At 47.2% G+C, this 20551-nt stretch overlaps 1 protein-coding gene across 3 annotated transcripts in view; it reads right to left on the bottom strand.

Moving 5' to 3' along the window:
- Window positions 1–1413: 1413 nt before the first annotated feature.
- The window catches only part of ift80 (intraflagellar transport 80 homolog (Chlamydomonas)), a 92012-nt gene continuing 72874 nt past the window's right edge, over window positions 1414–20551 (bottom strand). For all 3 annotated transcript variants that reach the window (XM_042062736.1, XM_042062737.1, XM_042062738.1), the window contains exons 14-20: window positions 14515–14650; window positions 13493–13640; window positions 12457–12628; window positions 4325–4414; window positions 3877–4049; window positions 2895–3018; window positions 1414–2693 (exon numbers count right to left, since the gene is read on the bottom strand). In XM_042062736.1, coding sequence (XP_041918670.1) covers window positions 2583–2693; window positions 2895–3018; window positions 3877–4049; window positions 4325–4414; window positions 12457–12628; window positions 13493–13640; window positions 14515–14650 — 954 coding nt within the window. In that variant the 3' untranslated portion in view covers window positions 1414–2582. The remainder of the gene's footprint in view (window positions 2694–2894; window positions 3019–3876; window positions 4050–4324; window positions 4415–12456; window positions 12629–13492; window positions 13641–14514; window positions 14651–20551) is intronic.

Raw genomic sequence — 20551 nt, 5'->3', positions numbered from 1 at the left:
TTTTTGTACTGGTTTTAATTTAGCAAGGGGGTGTTATGGTCATATTTAAGAAACTGTTTCACATTGTACAGTGACAAGTATAAAGGTGAGAAAGTCTTTAGCACACATTTCCCTCACGGGATCAAAAGAGTATATATACTTATATACACAGACTGGTCATAACAACACATTTCATTATTTATATATTGCACACAAAGTGATCTACAGTGAAGGCCCTCATTAACCACCACCAACACACAGCTCACTTAGTGCACATGTCATGTCCAGCACATACACACTGAACCATAACTATATCTATATGCACATACACATTGACCTATATCTATATGCATATACACACTAACCCATAACTATATCCATATGCACATACACACTGACCTACTGTATATTCATAACTATATATCTATATGCACGTACACACTAACCTATATCCATAACTATATATCTATATGCATGTACACACTGACCTATATCCATAACTATATATCTATATGCATATACACACTGACCTATATCCATAACTATATTTCTATATGCATATACACACTGACCTATATCCATAACTATATTTCTATATCCATATACACACTGACCTATATCCATAACTATATATCTATATGCATATACACACTGACCTATATCCATAACTATATTTCTATATGCATGTACACACTGACCTATATCCATAACTATATATCTATATGCATGTACACACTAACCTATATCCATAACTATATATCTATATGCATGTACACACTAACCTATATCCATAACTATATATCTATATGCATGTACACACTGACCTATATCCATAACTATATTTCTATATGCATGTACACACTAACCTATATCCATAACTATATATCTATATGCATGTACGTGCCATATAGCTGCAACAGAATCAAAGGCCTTGTGTGCGTGCGAGCCCTGAGCCCTGGTGTTGCTCTGATGAGGCTGCGATCACAGTCATGGGGTACTCCTGCGATCACAGTCATGGGGTACTCCTGCGATCAGTCATGGGGTACTCCTGCGATCACAGTCATGGGGTACTCCTGCGATCACAGTCATGGGGTACTCCTGGCTCATGTCCCACCCTGTGTGGACGCAGTCCAGGGTTGGGTAGGAATGACATTAGAACTGATGTGATCTGTTTCAAGTGTCTCTTGTAAACACCAAGCCTGTGCCAACCGTGCTGACACTCAATCTCCCTCCTGCTGGCCAAACAGGACCTACACTTTTACCCATCCTTCTCTCCCTCCCTCTGTGTGTGTCTCTCTCTCTGTGTGTCTCTCTCTCCCTCCCTCCCTCTCTTTCTTTCTGTGTGTCTCGCTCTCTCTCTGTGTGTCTCTCTCTCTCACACACACACAGACACAGACACACACACAATTCCTCTACAGCAAAGACAAAATGCGGTTTGCACTCCACATATATATTTATTTTTATTAAATGTATTCTTGTAAATTGTACAAGGAAAATAAAATGTATAAAATGTAAGATTATAAATACACACAAAGAATGATAGAAAAATATATACACACACATTGAATTTTGGGAGTAGCTCAAGGAAGAACATTACAAAACCCATCACAAACATTTAACAGAAACAGTTACAAGAAAGCCATTTCTTTACTCAAGTCAGGGAAACATTCATACATCTGAATGGTAACTTCAAAAGGAATGAAATGGAATGACTTGTATAAATACACCAGTTGGAATAAATCAGAAAGGTGTTATAAGACATTGATATATTGCCTTTGGGAAATCATAACTGTACTGGTTTACAGTCACTAAGCTAGTGTTGGTCTAAAATTCACCCTTCCGAGAGAACTGGCTGGGATTGTGTCCAGAAGGAAGTTGAGGATGGAAGTGATGATCTCAAAGTGACCATGCGAGTGCACTGTGCATTAGACTCAGTACTGAGCGTCTCCCCAAATGATGGAGTGGTCACAGGAAGTCCAAATGATCGAGAGAAATTAGTACTATGCACGGGAGGCTCCAGACCACTGATGCTCTGTGTGAATATCTATGGTGGGCTGGTCTGTATGGATATCTATGGTGGGCTGGTCTGTATGGATATCTATGGTGGGCTGGTCTGTACGAATATCTATGGTGGGCTGGTCTGTGGAGATATCTATGGTGGGCTGGTCTGTGTGAATATCTATGGTGGGCTGGTCTGTATGAATATCTATGGAGGGCTGGTCTGTGGAGATATCTATGGTGGGCTGGTCTGTGGAGATATCTATGGTGTGTGGAGCTGAAACCAATCAAGCTAAAACCAATCTTGGCATTCAAATGACAATCTGGCTGCATGAATGAAATGTTCTTCACTATGACTGAATGAAAACTCTTCCCCACAGTCCTCCTGTAGTCGCTACTTCCGAAACTGATTCCTGAGTCCTGCTTTGGGTTTACCGTTTTAGATGGAATCACAAGAGCGATAGAGAGATACCAATAGCCGTTGAGGTGTTATCCAATACCCTAAAGTTCATTCCAAGAGCATAGGAACGCGCCCCGGCAGAAGCGATAAGGGTTGTGGGTAGTGCCTCTTTCTTGTCCCCTAAGAGAGCAGAGAGAGAGCAAGCTCAGTGGCGGGAGGCTACACTGCTTCTGACGGAGGTCGTGGCCGCCCTCTCGCGCTCTTTGGCAAGCTCCATCTCAATCTTCGCCTGGATCTTCTCCCAGTCCACCTCCACCTGAAAAACACCACCCATTTACTCAGCTTCACCCAAAAGAGCTGCCAGGAAGTCTAGACAGTCTGCTAAGTACAGTGAAGGAAGGATAAGTTTCGATCTGGCGTTAATTTCGTTGACAAATGTCAGGGACTACGCACCAAGGTCTGGAAAGCTTTTACTGTGATTGTCTTTAAGCAATACAAACATCTTTGAGCAGCTTACCCCTTCTGAGTATTGCAAGAAACGTTTGTTTGTTTCCTCCTTGCCAAAGTCTTCCAGGAACTTTTGTCGGTGCGCAAGAACAGTATCCACATGAGTTTTGTGCTTCACTGCTAGTTCCAGGGCCCTGTGTGTGTGACAGAAGCAGGGATCAAACACTGAATCAGAGTCTGTCTTTGTTAAAATGTTCACACTGATTTTTACTCATTCCCCTGCAACAAACAGCAAGATCCATCTCAGGCAAACGAACATCATCTGAGAATGCCCTGTTCCAATATTATAATTTCCATTGCATTTCACTAGAAAAACACTTATAGAAATACTATAGTATTTTGGGACGTTGGCATTTTTGGCAAAAGTGTTCCTTTTGGGCCAATCCTAACCTCCCAAAGTGGCCACTACGGCAGTAAGTGGTCAGTGCACATTAGCAGTGTGCTGATAGAAATATGCGGAATGAGACAGAGCCTGTGTTATAGGAATACTATAGTATTTTGGGACATACTATTGAAGTACTATAAGACTGTATGATAGGAATACTATAGAGGCTTTTATAGAGGCATCATAGGACAGAACATCATAGAAGCATTATCACACATTATACTCTACCATATGACTACTATAGAAATGCTAATCACATATTATACTCTACCATATGACTACTATAGAAATGCTAATCACACATTATACTCTACCATATGACTACTATAGAAATGTTATAGTATTATCACACATTATACTCTACCATATGACTACTATAGAAATGCTAATCACACATTATACTCTACCATATGACTACTATAGAAATGTTATAGTATTATCACACATTATACTCTACCATATGACTACTATAGAAATGCTAATCACATATTATACTCTACCATATGACTACTATAGAAATGTTATAGTATTATCACATATTATACACTACCATATGGCTACTATAGAAATGTTATAATATTTGCATTGTGCTCTGCTGTGTGCTGACCGGTCCCAGTTGTAGAGGTTGATGTGGGCCTGGATGGCCTGGTAGACAAGGCCGGCCTGCAGCAGAGTGGCCTCGGCCTCCTGCAGGTGGCCACAGAAGAGCAGCATGTGGGCCGACGAGGACTCCTTGGAGGGCAGCTCCTTCATGAAGTTGATGTACTGGACCTTATCAATCTGCAGCGCACAGGCAGGGAAACAAACAGCGCTGAGACACTAATTACTATGTATTTACATAGCCAAAAACATTCCAGAATTACTCATTGTCAACCTGAAGCAGAGACATGTACAATTCCCAAAACCAAAAACTGAAAACCAAGGATGGATTCTTAAATCTGATTTATTACGAGTAGACATAATCACTCAAGAATGATTTCACAGTGTAGTGTGTTTTGTAGAACTGGTGTGTGTGTGTGTGTGTGTGCAGGTTAGGCAGGCTGAGCCACACTCACCTCTCCGATAGCTGCGTAGGCCACCTCCGCGGTCGTGAGCTCTCTGCTGGTCACAGCCATGCCGGCGAGACATGCCCAGAGGGTCTGGTCCTGCAAGGAGAGACACTGGTCAGAGTGCTGCCCACAACCCCAGAGTCTAACTGGGAATTTACACCAGAGACATTTGGAAGCTTTTTCCAGTGGCCCGTCTGACGTATGTCTATTGTTAGCGATAGAATTCCATTAGAATCAGTGTATCAATTTACATGAGTAGCACTTTACGCGCGTATATCCTGGTCGTTAAAAGAAATAGAAACGTGTCTCTTTCAGCTTCACTTCTAGCTCTAGAGCACAGGAAGACACATGGATGAACACATGGATGAGCACATTGTTCTGTCACGTTAGAGCAGAGGCAGTGAAAATGGTTGCTTATGTCCTGCCCGCGGTGTAAATTCCCAGTAAGCGGGTCTGCTTGACCTCTCTGCATAGAGGCGCAGAACAGTGGCCTGGCTGGCGCAGCTCGTCTCTGTCTCTGTCTGTGCTCAGGTTCTGCTGCCCAGACGTGCTGACAGCCTGGAAACCCAAACACTGATGCCAGGGTTTTATGTCTGGTCAATCAGTGAGTTGAGGCAGCTGGCTTAGGGCAGTTAGGGGTGGTCCAGTGGTCAAATGGAACACCTGAAAAGTGTGTGTTTGATCCCAGGGGGCTGCCGCACCTTAACCCTGAGTTGCTCCAGGGGCTGCCCGTGTAGCTCATTCACTATAAGTCACTCTGGATAAAGCATCAGCTAAACGACAAATAACAAATAACCAAATGCACTACAGTAGAAAGTGTCCATGTTCTTAAACGAACACCAAATAGCTTTTCCTCTGTCGCACGCACTATTTGTTTATCCAGCACTGGCTTTGGAAATAACAATGTCCACAGACAAGGTAGAATATGTGGCATGATTTAATGAAAGTACGATGTATTGCGACATCAGATGCAAGTCAAATTTGTAGTTTCTTATGTGTCATTCCATCGAACTACAGATCCGCTACCCGATCTGGCAAACTTACATAGTGCGGTTATAGCCGATAGAGGGCCGCGAAGCGAATGCAGAAGTGCCGTTCACCCTGTTACGAGTTGATGAACCACTGAAACGATTTTGGAAACATTATTTTAAGGTAGAAAAAACTCTTTGGTGTTGCTTTAAATAACAAATAATCATATGCACTACAGTAGAAAAAGTGTCCATGTTCTTGGCCCCGGCTGTGGCGCAACTGGCTGGGGCTTCTGCACCGTATGCCGGCGACCCGGGTTCGATTCCCGCCCCGTGGTCCTTTCCGGATCCCACCACTCACTTCCTGTCATTCTCCACTATCCTGTCGCATTAAAGGCATAAAAAAGCCCCCCCCAAAAAGAAAGTGTCCATGTTCTTAAATAACAAATAATCTTATGCACTACAGTAGAAAAAGTGTCTGTTTTTTCCACTGGAAGAATGTTGCGAGTGTCGTCTAGTTAATGGCCGACGCAATGGTTTTACATTTTATTATAAACTGTGCCGAATCCGGACGAACCCTAATCCAACTGTGCCGAATCCGGACAACCCTTAATCCAATTGTGGTTTGCAATACGGTACTGCAGTGATCCCAGAAATTCCATTCACAGGAGGGCAAGACCAGGCTAGAAGCATGCAAGCAAACTCCCTCAGGCATTGCAGACAGACACACACACAGACAGACAGACAGACAGGCCATGCGCACAGATGCAGAGCAATATCTGGCGTTTCTGACTGATGGGAGCAGGATGAGACAACAGTGTCAGATAGGAGGATAAATGCCCCCCTCTTCTCTGTGTGTACAATAACCCAGTCTGACACCATTAGCCTAGCTTAGCATAACTCACTAAAAGTGGGTTATACCAGTTTTTAGCTACTGGCTAGCTACAGGCTTACTGGTATAACCCACGTCCAGTGAATTATGGAAGTGTAACACAGTGAAGTGACTCAGTGAAGATGGCAAATATGCTAGTTTCCCCAAAAGTTGTTATGTTCCTTTAAGGCTGAAAGTTGGACAGGGTGACTCATGGCATGGTATGGTGAAAGAGTGTAGTGGGATAGGGACCGGGCGGTGTGTGTGTGTGTGGGTGGGAGGGAGGGTTGGGGTGTGGGGTAGGAACAGGATGCTTGACTCCAGTGAAAGAATCGCTGCTTGTTGAACATAAGGGGGTTTTTTGTCAGCATACTGTAGATGCCCAAAAGCCTGCGAGGACCACATGTGTGCCAAAGTGACCAGCTGACTTCCGTGAAGGGCCCCCTCGAAAGCCACACCCTTACCGTAAGATCTCTTAGTGGACACTGGCAGAGGGACGCATGACGAGGCGTGAGCGTCATTTGGGAGAACGTCTCCCTCCCTCCGGGCCAGAGGAGCCTAGCAGCGGCTCCCATGCAACACCCCACCAGGCTCACTCATAACAGCTCTCCTGATTAGCAGGGAGGCTCGTAAAGTCACGTGAACCACAAACGGGAACTCGACTGCCATCATAGTCAATAAAAGCTGCCCTTGCAGCACCTCACCCCCGTAACCCCACTCAGCACCCTCACCCCCCTAACCCCACTCAGCACCCTCACCCCCCTAACCCCGCACCCTCACCCCCCTAACCCCGCTCAGCACCTCACCCCCCTAACCCCGCTCAGCACCTCACCCCCCTAACCCCACTCAGCACCCTCACCCCCCTAACCCCGCTCAGCACCTCACCCCCCTAACCCCACTCAGCACCCTCACCCCCCTAACCCCACTCAGCACCTCACCCCCCTAACCCCACTCAGCACCCTCACCCCCCTAACCCCACTCAGCACCTCACCCCCGTAACCCCGCACCCTCACCCCCCTAACCCCACTCAGCACCCTCACCCCCCTAACCCCACTCAGCACCCTCACCCCCCTAACCCCGCACCCTCACCCCCCTAACCCCACTCAGCACCCTCACCCCCCTAACCCCACTCAGCACCCTCACCCCCCTAACCCCACTCAGCACCTCACCCCCCTAACCCCACTCAGCACCCTCACCTCACCCCCCTAACCCCACTCAGCACCCTCACCCCCCTAACCCCAGCTCAGCACCCTCACCCCCCTAACCCCACTCAGCACCCTCACCCCCCTAACCCCACTCAGCACCCTCACCCCCCTAACCCCGCACCCTCACCCCCCTAACCCCACTCAGCACCCTCACCCCCCTAACCCCCAGCTCAGCACCTCACCCCCCTAACCCCACTCAGCACCCTCACCCCCCTAACCCCACTCAGCACCCTCACCCCCCTAACCCCGCACCCTCACCCCCCTAACCCCACTCAGCACCCTCACCTCACCCCCCTAACCCCACTCAGCACCCTCACCCCCCTAACCCCGCACCCTCACCCCCCTAACCCCACTCAGCACCCTCACCCCCCTAACCCCGCACCCTCACCCCCCTAACCCCACTCAGCACCCTCACCTCACCCCCCTAACCCCACTCAGCACCCTCACCCCCCTAACCCCGCACCCTCACCCCCCTAACCCCACTCAGCACCCTCACCCCCCTAACCCCGCACCCTCACCCCCCTAACCCCACTCAGCACCCTCACCCCCCTAACCCCACTCAGCACCCTCACCCCCCTAACCCCGCACCCTCACCCCCCTAACCCCACTCAGCACCCTCACCCCCCTAACCCCACTCAGCACCCTCACCTCACCCCCCTAACCCCCAGCTCAGCACCTCACCCCCCTAACCCCACTCAGCACCCTCACCCCCCTAACCCCACTCAGCACCCTCACCCCCCTAACCCCACTCAGCACCCTCACCCCCCTAACCCCACTTAGCACCCTCACCTCACCCCCCTAACCCCACTCAGCTCCGCTTCGCGTCCACCACTGCTAAAGGGTTTGAACTACAACTTTTACCATTTTTACATTTTAATGATTTGAGCTGATTTATATGTAGTAGGCCTACAATTATTATTTATGGCTACTGATGATTAATAGATTTTGAAGTTATTACATTTTATGACACGATACATTATGATCAACAGCTCTTAAAAGTTAAACCGTTCAGTGTGTGTGTGTGTGTGTGTGTGTTTGCATGCACAAATGGGTGCACAACATGTTTGTCCATTAATTAGAGTGTGTTTATTTGTGTGTGTGTGTAGAGTTGTGTACATGTGTGTGTGATGGTTCTCCTGAAGCGGGGTACTTCCCCCGTGACTGCCTCTGCTGCCCCCTCTGAGTTTCCTGCCAGCCTCCCTGCTGGACTGTGGTCAGGGCATCATAAAGCGTGCCGCGCCGTGTGTCCCTCAGGCTCGAGGCGCACACACACACAAACACACACACACACCGCCGTGTGTCCCTCAGGCTCGAGGCATGGCGGATTACTCAGCCTGGGCTGCCGCGGTTAGGGGTAATGGCCACTGTGGCGTACGGTAAATGGTGTCACACTGGCTCGATAGAAACACATTTAAGGAGCGTTAAAAGCACTCTTGTTTGGGAGAGCTTAGTCACTGGTTTGCTAAAGTGCCTCAGGATCTCTCATTACGCCCCATAAACCCGCCCGCGAAAAACAACAACAGCATTTGTGGAGAGGACCAACGGGCCAGAGGGGAACGGCAGGGAGGATCAACGGGCCATACGAAAACGCCACAGAGGACCAACGGGCCAGAGGACACGGCACAGAGGGATCGTATGTGACTCTGCAAAGTTGGTTTACTGGTTTAGAGCGAGATCACCGACCCTCAGCCACATTACGACTATGTGGAACGTTTGAAGGAACAAAATGATGTACCATTACCAGTACAATTACCATTAAACATACACTGATGCATACTTAGCCGTGGATGGTTTAGGCCGTGCATCTCCTTGTCTGTTAAATGAGCCGTTTCTGACTGGTAGGCTTGGTGTTTAACTATAATGCATCTACAGTGCTTTAGAGTATTAGCTAGCTAACATGACATTCCTCCAGAACCTTAGAGGTCAACCCTACTGTGCTCTGAAAACCAGTTCTAAAGGCATTAGGTACCCGAGTTGCTCGTGTTTTAAGCATCTCTCAATCATCATGGCTAATAAATGCCTTCTGATATTTGGCAACAGGAGAAACTTAAGTTCTGCTGTTGGAAATCCCAAACATTACTGACAGTGGTCACCTTACTAGACAGCTGACGTCACAAGATGGTCCCTTGCTGATCAATTCTAGTAACACAAACCAAAGAACAAACTCTTGAAAACCAAAGAGTATTTGTGGTCACTTTCTAACTGTAGCCTAATTAAAGGTTCTAGTTTTTGGTAGGGGAGAGCTTCACACGGATCGGAGGAAGAACAGGATGACGAAGAATTGAGATGGGGGCGGGGACAGTGTTAGGGTTGGGGACAGTGTTAGGGGGCGGGGACAGTGTTAGGGGGGCGGGGACAATGTTAGGGGGGCGGTGACAGAGATAGGGAGTGGGGATAATGTTAGGAGGCGGGAACAGTGTTATGGAGCGAGGACAATGTTAGGGGCGGGGACAAGGTTAGGGGACGGGGATAGAGTTAGGGGGCGGGGACAGTGTTAGGGGGGCGGGTACACGGTTAGGAGCAGGGCAGTGTTAGCGGGCGGGGACAGTGTTAAGGCCTCTTTCTGGACTCACCTCCTTCTCTGAGGTCTACCATAGAGAGGCCGCACAGAGACAAACATGATGAGGGGGAGGATATGAAACAAAGGGTTAAGTGTATGAGTTAGAGAGAGAGAGAGAGAGAGAGAGAGAGAGAGAGAGAGAGAGAGAGAGAGAGAGAGAGAGAGAGAGAGAGAGAGAGAGAGAGAAAGGAAAGCCAGCCATGAGCCCACTGACATGGAGAGACAAACATTAACTTTCACCATAAGGACCCATTAAAGCTGCAGTTGGCAAGATTTTTTTGATCATATTCACTAAAATCGATACTATGTTCCGACAGAACAACATAAATCAGCCGGTTTTAGAAAAAACCTACCTCCACCTAGAGCCTGTTATTTGCTTTGCAAAAATCCATAGCTCCCGGTTCTTCTTGTCTAATCAGAGCAGGGCTGTGTGAGATCTGACTGTCAATCAGTCTGGTGTAGTCAATCAGTCGTACAAACTCGATGAGAGGGTGCTCAGTGGTATTGGGGGGGGGGGGGGCGAGGGGGCATGAGAGTTGTAAACATTCAAAATGTTGTCCCCTCAATCTGTCAGACTTGCCAACTGCAGCTTTAAGGACACAAGAAAAATTCAGGACATTACACAGACAAACATGCATTACAGTCACAGACAGAAAAGAATATCAGATGAACAGACAAGTTCACGATGTACTGGAGGGTAAACACAACCTATGCATGCACCAACTAGGACCCCCACTCAGTCAAATAGAGCCAGGAACACAGAGTGCAGTGGAGTAACAGCGGATCTGATTTGTCCGATGGGAGCAACCCCAGGACAAGTTGGGGCGCTGGCTGGGAGTACTGTGAACCCTGGTCCAGTCATCTTCATCACCATCTATTCAGCACCTCAATGTGTTAGCAATTAAAGCGCCCACTAATTCTACAATTCATCCCAGCTCTTTACCTCGGGGAAGGAAAAAGGTCAGTTTTCTTCGGAGCTCAGCTAAATAACAGTTGATGTTCCAGTTTTGGGGAAAACTAATGTTGCGCTTTGGGGGCTGTTTCTTTTGTTTAAATTTGACTCTTTTTTTCAACTTTTCCACAAGGAAACAAAATGATGAGGTTTATTATAACAGGTTACTATGATTTGTCCTTTGCCTTAGGTCAAGTTTCCGTTAATGTTGTCAGTTGACCTCTCATTTCTGTCTAGCTGACGAATGACGAGCACTAAGCGGTGAGACAAGGCCAAGGGCCTGGTGGCTAACTCCATACTAAGGCCAACAACAAAGTATTATTCATTTTGCAAAATTGCTTTTAACTCATTGAATGCCAAGCTGTTTTCGGAAGCTTTGTCCTACAGTAGAGTGCCAGCAATCTAGACCATTGTTGATGATTTTTGTACAGCCACAGCATATTCTGTGTTATAGCTATGAACACATACAATGGCTCGTTTAAAAAGGTGAGACTTTAAGCTCTCAGTGGGTGCAAACCGTGTATTTCTACACGCCTCTGTTCCTGAGAAATCCCAAGCTAAACAGTGGATAGTTTTCATCAAAATCGCTGTTTTTTTCTAGAAATGGAGATAATAACGTCTTTCATGAAATATGAAGTGTTGCCTGTAAACTTTCCGGGAAGTGATCATCGAGACCTGGCGGGACTGCCACCTAGTGATAGACCCACGAAAATGGCCTGGTTTTGAGATGACGTGCATGCGTCACTGATTCGACCTAAAGCGGCAACCGAGTTATGATAAAATGTCCAGATAAAATGTCCAGATTGTGCATTTTCATGAGTTTTCGATCGTCATATATTTCATTTCCATTCATCACAGTTCCCAAAATCACATTTAAGGTGTGTTAGAGTGTCTAGTTTCGTAATTCAAAGAAAAAGCTAAAAACGTAATATTACGTTTTTGGCACTCAACGCATGGGAAGGAAAAACATAATATTACGTTTTTGGCACTCAATGAGTTAAACTGGCACCAGTCTATGAATCCTGAAGGAGAGAAAGAGTCAAAAGTTGGTTCATAGCTCATTAGGATTTGATTAAGCCTTTGAACCGGCCAACTGCCGTGAGGGCTGGATTTGCCTTGCAAGGTCTTTATGTTTCCATCTCACATCCTCTCACTAGTTGGGTGGCTTTTCATTTTTACATCATATATATATATGACTTTAGGGATTTGATGACTACAGGGCAATTCCACGCAAAACTGTCACGTCCATAGCGCCAACACAATGCCATGGTGTGGTATGATGTGAATGATGATTTGAGCATTCACTCTTCTTGGTTGAAAAATTTTTCACATAATCATTCACATCATACAAATGCCATGGCATTTCGTTGGCGTTATGGACGTGACAGTTTGGCGTGGAATTGCCCTACAGCATCATTCGTGGAATTAGAAATACCAAAATTCATTTCCTGCTTCTGAGCCATTCCACCTGACATGTACTGCGTTACTGCACTTGTACAAAGCTTTGGATGAAATGCAAATGCATAAGAATGCCAAAGCCTGCGTCCTGGCCTGGTCCCAGAGCGTGCCCACGTGGCGTTACCTTGGCGAAGCGGCATAGGCGCAGGGCGTCCTCCCAGCGGGCCGTGCTGGCGTACTCATGGAGGATGGCGGGGTACGGCGACACGGCGTTGTACACCAGAGAGCCGTCCACCCGCCGCACAGTCACCTGCGTGCCCACGTAGCTCAGGATGTGCGGCATGCTGCTCAGCTCGCTGCAAGGCATGATAGGATAGGGTCAGTCAGCCAGTGAAGGGAAATAGAGGCAGACACACAAAACTCTAAAGACCTCACATTTTCCTCTAAGCTTTGAATGATAGATAGATAGATAGATAGATAAATACTTTATTGATCCCCAAGGGGAAATTTAAGAATAAAACAGCTGATGAACCCGTATGTTAATAGGATGGCTTCCGAGGTATGGTTGGTCAAAGGCCGTGCAAACGGCCGAGATCCTCAAACCAATATATATAACACTGAAATCAACACTACATCCAGAGCTTTTTTCAGACCCAGTCAAAGCACAGACACCTACACCACAAAGTATCGCTTTGCCAGTGCTGCCAGATTTATAGAACCTTTCAACAATAAAAACAAAAACAATGCTTGAACGTTCTATTTGGTTCCCAATCGACTTCCTCTGCATTAACCCTTAAAGGAGTACCGTCACACCGGTGACGGGAATGTTGAGAAATGAACGTTCTAAAGGGTTGGGTTCTGGGTTCATTGAATTCAACATAGAATTTTAGAACCTTCAATTGTTGCGGAACTTAGAACGTTCAAAAACCTACACCTTTAAGGGTTAAGATAACATATGGAATGTTAAAACGGAAGCCTTGTGGGGCCAACTATGATGCTGATAATGGAACTCTCTTGAAAGGGTCCATGAGGATAGGACACCATGCAGTTCCCAGACGCAGGCACTGGCTTGTCTCTTCCACACACTGCATATTATTTGCATACAGCACCCCCGCCGTGTGTAACCAAAAGCACCAGTACATCACAGACATGCACAGGCATGTGCAACTGAGCCGCGCTGAGCCATTACTGGTGCTGCCACTGAGCCAGAGATCACTCACCTGGCGTCCTTCAGAAGAAGCGTCTTTGGCAGCAGGTCTTTGTCCACAAACACAGCGCCGGGGTAGTACCATATGGTGAACTGGCTGTCCTGCACTCCGCTCAGGATGTTCACCGAGTCGTTCCACGCGATCGTCTTCACCATGGTACCTGTGAGGAGGAGGGACGCTTTTCTGAACGGGGTTCTTAATACTGAATGCCAAAGCTGTGCACAAATAAAATGTTTTAGTCCATTTCCAAACACACCCCAGACTGAACAGGTTGCTTACAACAAACAACAAAACAAAGAAACCAAATGAAACCCCTTAAGAAAACTAAACACACTTCAATGTTAAGTCATGACACTGAGTAGAGTCCTCTCCTCACAGCCTCCACTTAGCCTTCACATCAGGGCAGCCGTGGCCTACTGGTTAGCACTTCGGACCTGTAACCGGAGGGTTGCCGGTTCGAACCCTGACCAGTAGGCACGGCTGAAGTGCCCTTGAGCAAGGCACCTAACCCCTCACTGCTCCCCGAGCGCCGCTGTTGATGCAGGCAGCTCACTGCGCCGGGATTAGTGTGCTTCACCTCACTGTGTGTACAGTACACTGTGTGCTGTGTGTGTTTCACTAATTCACGGATTGGGATAAATGCAGAGACCAAAATTTCCCTCACGGGATCAAAAGAGTATATATACTTATATACATCTGCTTGATCAGCTAGCTCCTAGCTATCCTCACACTGTTAGCCTTCACATCTTCCTGATCAGCTGGCTACCTATCTTGCCACTGTTAGCCTTCACATCTGCCTGATCCACTGTTAGCCTTCACATCTTCCTGATCAGCTGGCTACCTATCTTGCCACTGTTAGCCTTCACATCTGCCTGATCCACTGTTAGCCTTCACATCTTCCTGATCAGCTGGCTACCTATCTTGCCACTGTTAGCCTTCACATCTGCCTGATCCACTGTTAGCCTTCACATCTTCCTGATCAGCTGGCTACCTATCTTGCCACTGTTAGCCTTTACACCTGCCTGACGACCTACCTATCTTGACGATGGTGTGTTCGCGAGCGAGGCGACGGACAGAGCTCAGGTAAAGGTCCCGGTTCTTGTCGATCAGTGCGATCCTCCGATCGTTGGCTGGGCCACACTGGTCCAGGGCGATCTCCATCACCTCGATCTGTAAGCAAGAAGGGCGCACGCACAATATACAATTCAGCACATTTCATACTGCGCACCATCTGCAGAAATACACTGGATAGTGAGATTCTCCTGCAATATCCTGAATGAAAGCACACGTAATGTCAGTCATTTAGGCTCCTGGGGGCGCAGGCTACAGCGCCCGTACCATATACGGGTCAGAGTGCCCATGGGGACCCAGGTTCCAATCCGACCTGCGGTCATTTCCCGATCCCACCCCATCTCTCTCTCCCACTTGCTTCCTGTCTCACGCTCCACTGTCCTGTCCAAATAAAGGCAAAAAAGCCCAAAAGATATACTTAAAAAAAAAAGAAGAAAGTCATTTAGGCTCCTTGTTGATATGAACAGGACGTGACATTATAATTAACCGATATAAGTGCACAAAAGGGGAAGGTCGGAAGGGTTCACGACACTGGCGTTCACACACATAATCCACTGTAGAGTATCTGCACGGGCTAAAGAGCTTTTCTCCTGGCCGGGCAGAAAATCCTGCTGAGTGGGGGATATTAACGTACCAAAAACCTTTATCTGTGCAAAGAGCTGATGACTAATGGGTGTAGGAGGGCTGAGGAACGGACAGTCTGAAGATTTGGCGTACACCGCAAACATCCTGTGATTTCTGCCCAAGGCCACGGAGCCATGATGCTGATTATACTCCGTGCAGCTGCACGAGGGGAAGGGAGGTTGGAGCTCCTCTGACAGCTCTGGTGAGTGGCACAGACAGATTTCTAGGAGGAGGACACGTAAGGCCAGCGTTGAGAAACACTCCATTGATAATCAAATAGAATAAGTCAGGCGGGGCAGGGACAGCTACTCCATAGAGCCTCATTTGATGAACGCAAGCTCCATTTTTCTTGTGTCATTTCCTGGGCAGAAGCGAGGAAGCTGTAATTTACACTGTGCAGAATGTGCTGTATGTGTGTGTGTGTGTGTGTGTGTGTGTGTGAGAGAGAGAGAGAGAACGGCACACACTGTCCTGACACACACTCGACGCTCACTCAGCACCACGCCCTCCGACCCCTTCTGTCCCGATTTCACACCTGTCAGGCGGAGCGGAGCCTAATGTGGGGATTTGTTCGGGGGCCTCGGCTTTCATTAGTGCGCATCTAATGGGACATGCCTGCAGCAATGGGAACCAGAGGGGCTGGGCCAGGGACGCCTGCTTCGCATTAGGTTAGCTGATTAAAACCGCGCCATCGTCCCTCACCCCTGTCCCAACGAGGACCACGGGGCCAGCTGGCCGACGACCACTCTGGAGCAGCCCTCGTCTCCCGCCCGATCTGGAGCCAATGGAACTCTGCACACCATCAGGCTTAGGCCTGTCTGCTCCACAAGGGCTGTGTTCATGCTGCAGAGATGAGTATGTGTACATTTGGCTTTCCAAAGTGTAGGAGTTTTGCTTTTCTGGATACGCTTCTCAGTGTATTGGTGCTTGAAATAATCTCACAAAAGACTATTGGGCAATTCCACGCAAAAACTGTCACATCCATAATGGCAAAACAATGCCATGGTATTTAGTTGGCGTTATGGACCTGACAGTTTTGCGTGGATTTGTATTTTTTCATGCCTATAGTATTCTCTGGCCTTTCAAAACAATCAACTCCTTTACGTTTATAGCAATCGGTATTAACCTGAAAATACCATCACTGGTGATATAATTAGGTATGATTCAGTCAATAAACAAGAGACTCCGTTTGACTCCGAGGGAGCGCACACACACCCAGTAATGACAATGTGCATCGCAGCCTCAGATGAAAGCGTCCGCTGAATAAATAAATTAATGAAGTAAATGGATTTGGTGGCCTCTTAACCCTGAGCCAGTGCTTTTAAAGGCATAACTTGTTAGATTTACTGTAAGAACTAGGTTCGCTAGCTCTGTATGTTATGAGTCCCATAGAACAACACTGCAATCTACTGGATTAGAAAGTCTGTCAGCAGGTGAATTAGAGGTTGGCTATTTGCGGATCTGTGTGTGGCTCCTCTGCCGCAAAGATTGTCTCATAAACACGTGTACTGAATCCACAAATGCGAAAACGAAAACTGTGTGTGCTGGTGATTCACAAATGCAAAATTAAATTTCACAAAGGCAATTTTCAGTTTTACAAATGCCATTTCATTTACAAATACACATCTACATTGTGAAAACCAATTTACAAGTTACAAATATGTTTTTTTTTACGTGTGGATTTGTGTGACTTTCTGCATTTGTGGATCACCAACACACACATTCTTCCCTTTTCAAAGTTACGTGTTTTTGAGACATTCTTCGCATGAATCACATTTCACAAATGAAATTTTCGTTTTTACAAATGGCATTTTGTTTACAAATGCACATCTATATTTGTAAAAATCAATATACGAGTTACAAATATGATTTTTTTGTTTGTAGATATCAAAACACACATGCAAATCAAGAAATATTTGTGGATCCCCCTCTGCGCATATACAAATACAGAGACAAATTTAGCTCTATACAATAACGTGAGAGAAGAAATCTTCACTTGAGCAAGTAACAGAGAACGCCAGCCATAGCAGACAGCATGCGAGTGGCCGTGTGTGTGTGTGTGTGTCACTGAGTCTACACATCCATGCGTAGAGGAAATATAAAGCGGTTTCTTTTGTCCTCACAGATATTCCTGTAAACAGGATATGATACAGCTTTGGGGAAGGAGCAGTCGGGGAGACTAATTGGTGCTTGCGGTAAAAGACGTGTAAGCAGAAAGCTAAAACTGCTCTACTGACTTGAGCGTATAGGCAGTGTCCAAAAACACACACATTTACATGAAAAGGCTGCAGAACACGGCTAATATAGTGGGAGCACGACAGCATTTACTGCATGACGCACCTGTGTACATTTTAGCATATGTAAACATGCATTTGTGTGAGTGTGTGTTTTTACTTGTGTATATGTATATTTATGTGTGTACATTTTCCATGTGTTACAGTGTGAGTGTGTGTATGTGTGTGTGTGGGCATGCACAAAGCCAGCTGGCTGTCTCCGAGCCTCTCCCAGGTCTTAGCGCTGTACTTGCGGGACTGTATCCTGGCCACTGGTCTTAGCACTGTACTTGCGGGACCCTATCAAGGCGACTGGTCTTAGCGCTGTATTTGCGGGACCCTATCAAGGCGACTGGTCTTAGCGCTGTATTTGCGGGACCCTATCAAGGCGACTGGTCTTAGCACTGTACTTGCGGGGCCCTATCAAGGCCACTGGTCTTAGCACTGTACTTGCGGGACCCTATCAAGGCGACTGGTCTTAGCGCTGTATTTGCGGGACCCTATCAAGGCGACTGGTCTTAGCGCTGTACTTGCGGGACTGTATCCTGGCCACTGGTCTTAGCACTGTACTTGCGGGGCCCTATCAAGGCGACTGGTCTTAGCACTGTACTTGCGGGACCCTATCAAGGCGACTGGTCTTAGCGCTGTACTTGCGGGACCCTATCAAGGCGACTGGTCTTAGCGCTGTATTTGCGGGACCCTATCCTGGCCACTGGTCTTAGCACTGTACTTGCGGGACCCTATCAAGGCGACTGGTCTTAGCGCTGTACTTGCGGGACCCTATCAAGGCGACTGGTCTTAGCGCTGTACTTGCGGGACCCTATCAAGGCGACTGGTCTTAGCGCTGTACTTGCGGGGCCCTATCAAGGCGACTGGTCTTAGCACTGTACTTGCGGGACCCTATCAAGGCGACTGGTCTTAGCGCTGTACTTGCGGGACCCTATCAAGGCGACTGGTCTTAGCGCTGTACTTGCGGGGCCCTATCAAGGCGACTGGTCTTAGCACTGTACTTGCGGGACCCTATCAAGGCGACTGGTCTTAGCGCTGTACTTGCGGGACTGTATCCTGGCCACTGGTCTTAGCACTGTACTTGCGGGGCCCTATCAAGGCGACTGGTCTTAGCACTGTACTTGCGGGACCCTATCAAGGCGACTGGTCTTAGCGCTGTACTTGCGGGACTGTATCCTGGCCACTGGTCTTAGCGCTGTACTTGCGGGACCCTATCAAGGCGACTGGTCTTAGCGCTGTATTTGCGGGACCCTATCAAGGCGACTGGTCTTAGCGCTGTACTTGCGGGACCCTATCAAGGCGACTGGTCTTAGCGCTGTATTTGCGGGGCCCTATCAAGGCGAGAGTTGCTGCTGATCCCCCTCTCTCTCCCTCACACTGCTCTCCTTCACTCACTCTCCTATCCTCCGGAGGGCGCTGTTACATTTTCTGCCCAAAAGGCCTTCTCTGTACTAGATACTGTATATTAGGCAGCACAAAAGGACCCAGCCAGTACAAGGAGATGACTAAGAGACTTGTGTCTGAAAACATGACTGGGTTGTTTAGAAGTACAGTAGTTCAGGTTTTCATGCAGACAGCATTGTACAAGTTACATGATACTTAAAAGAAGAAGAAAAAAAAATAAGGAAAGTCGATAGAACTGGAAGAGTAAACATGTGAGCAAACTGTTGGTAAGCATTTTGAGAAAAAGGGCTTCTTGGCCCAATTCTTTGGTGCTTCCATCAGAATGGACCGAATGCGTCAGCGACAGCTTTGAATAATGAGCTGCTCCTCTCGGCAGCGAGGCGTACACAGCTGAAATTAGCAACCGAGGAGCACGCCAACACAACATCTGCAGGCCCGCCATCACATCTGCACAACCAGCCCGCCCAGAAACGTCAAGCTCAGCTTACCTTGGGGGTTAAAGGCTTGCCATCTGATAAACATGAAGCTCAGCTTACCTTGGGGGTTAAAAGCTTGCTATCTGATAAACATGAAGCTTAGCTTACCTTGTGGGTTAAAGGCTTGCTATCTGATAAACATAAAGCTCAGCTTACCTTGTGGGTTAAAGGCTTGCTATCTGATAAACATAAAGCTCAGCTTACCTTGTGGGTTAAACCACAGCTTACGTAAACCCAGCTTACCTTGTGGGTTAAAGCCCAGCCTACCTAAACCCAGTTTACCTTGTGGGTTAAAGCACAGTTTACCTAAACCCAGCTTACCTTGTGAGTTAAAGCACAGTTTACCTAAACCCAGCTTACCTTGTGAGTTAAAGCACAGCTTACCTAAACCCAGTTTACCTTGTGGGTTAAAGCACAGTTTACCTAAACCCAGTTTACCTTGTGAGTTAAAGCACAGTTTACCTAAACCCAGCTTACCTTGTGAGTTAAAGCACAGCTTACCTAAATCCAGCTTACCTTGTGGGTTAAAGCACAGTTTACCTAAGCCCAGCTTACCTTGTGGGTTAAAGCACAGTTTACCTAAACCCAATATACATTGTGAGTTAAAGCCCAGCTTACCTAAACCCAGTTTACCTTGTGAGTTAAAGCACAGTTTACCTAAACCCAGTTTACCTTGTGGGTTAAAGCCCAGCTTACCTAAACCCATCTTACCTTGTGGGTTAAAGCCCAGCTTACCTTGTAGGTTAAAGCACAGCTTACCTTGTAGGTTAAAGCCCAGCTTACCTTGTAGGTTAAAGCACAGTTTACCTTGTGAGTTAAAGCCCAGCTTACCTTGTAGGTTAAAGCACAGCTTACCTTGTAGGTTAAAGCCCAGCTTACCTTGTAGGTTAAAGCACAGTTTACCTTGTAGGTTAAAGCCCAGCTTACCTAAACCCAGTTTACCTTGTGGGTCAAAGCCCAGTTTACCTAAGCCCAGTTTACCTTGTAGGTTAAAGCCCAGCTTACCTAAGCCCAGTTTACCTTGTGGGTTAAAGCCCAGCTTACCTAAACCCAGTTTACCTTGTGGGTTAAAGCCCAGTTTACTTAAGCCCAGCTTACCTTGTAGGTTAAAGCCCAGTTTACCTTGTGAGTTAAAGCCCAGCTTACCTTGTAGGTTAAAGCACAGTTTACCTTGTAGGTTAAAGCCCAGCTTACCTAAACCCAGTTTACCTTGT

The sequence above is a fragment of the Alosa sapidissima genome, chromosome 15 (assembly GCF_018492685.1).
Source record: "Alosa sapidissima isolate fAloSap1 chromosome 15, fAloSap1.pri, whole genome shotgun sequence".
In the NCBI taxonomy this organism is placed as follows: domain Eukaryota; kingdom Metazoa; phylum Chordata; class Actinopteri; order Clupeiformes; family Clupeidae; genus Alosa; species Alosa sapidissima.
This window is presented reverse-complemented; position numbering and strand designations above follow the sequence as displayed.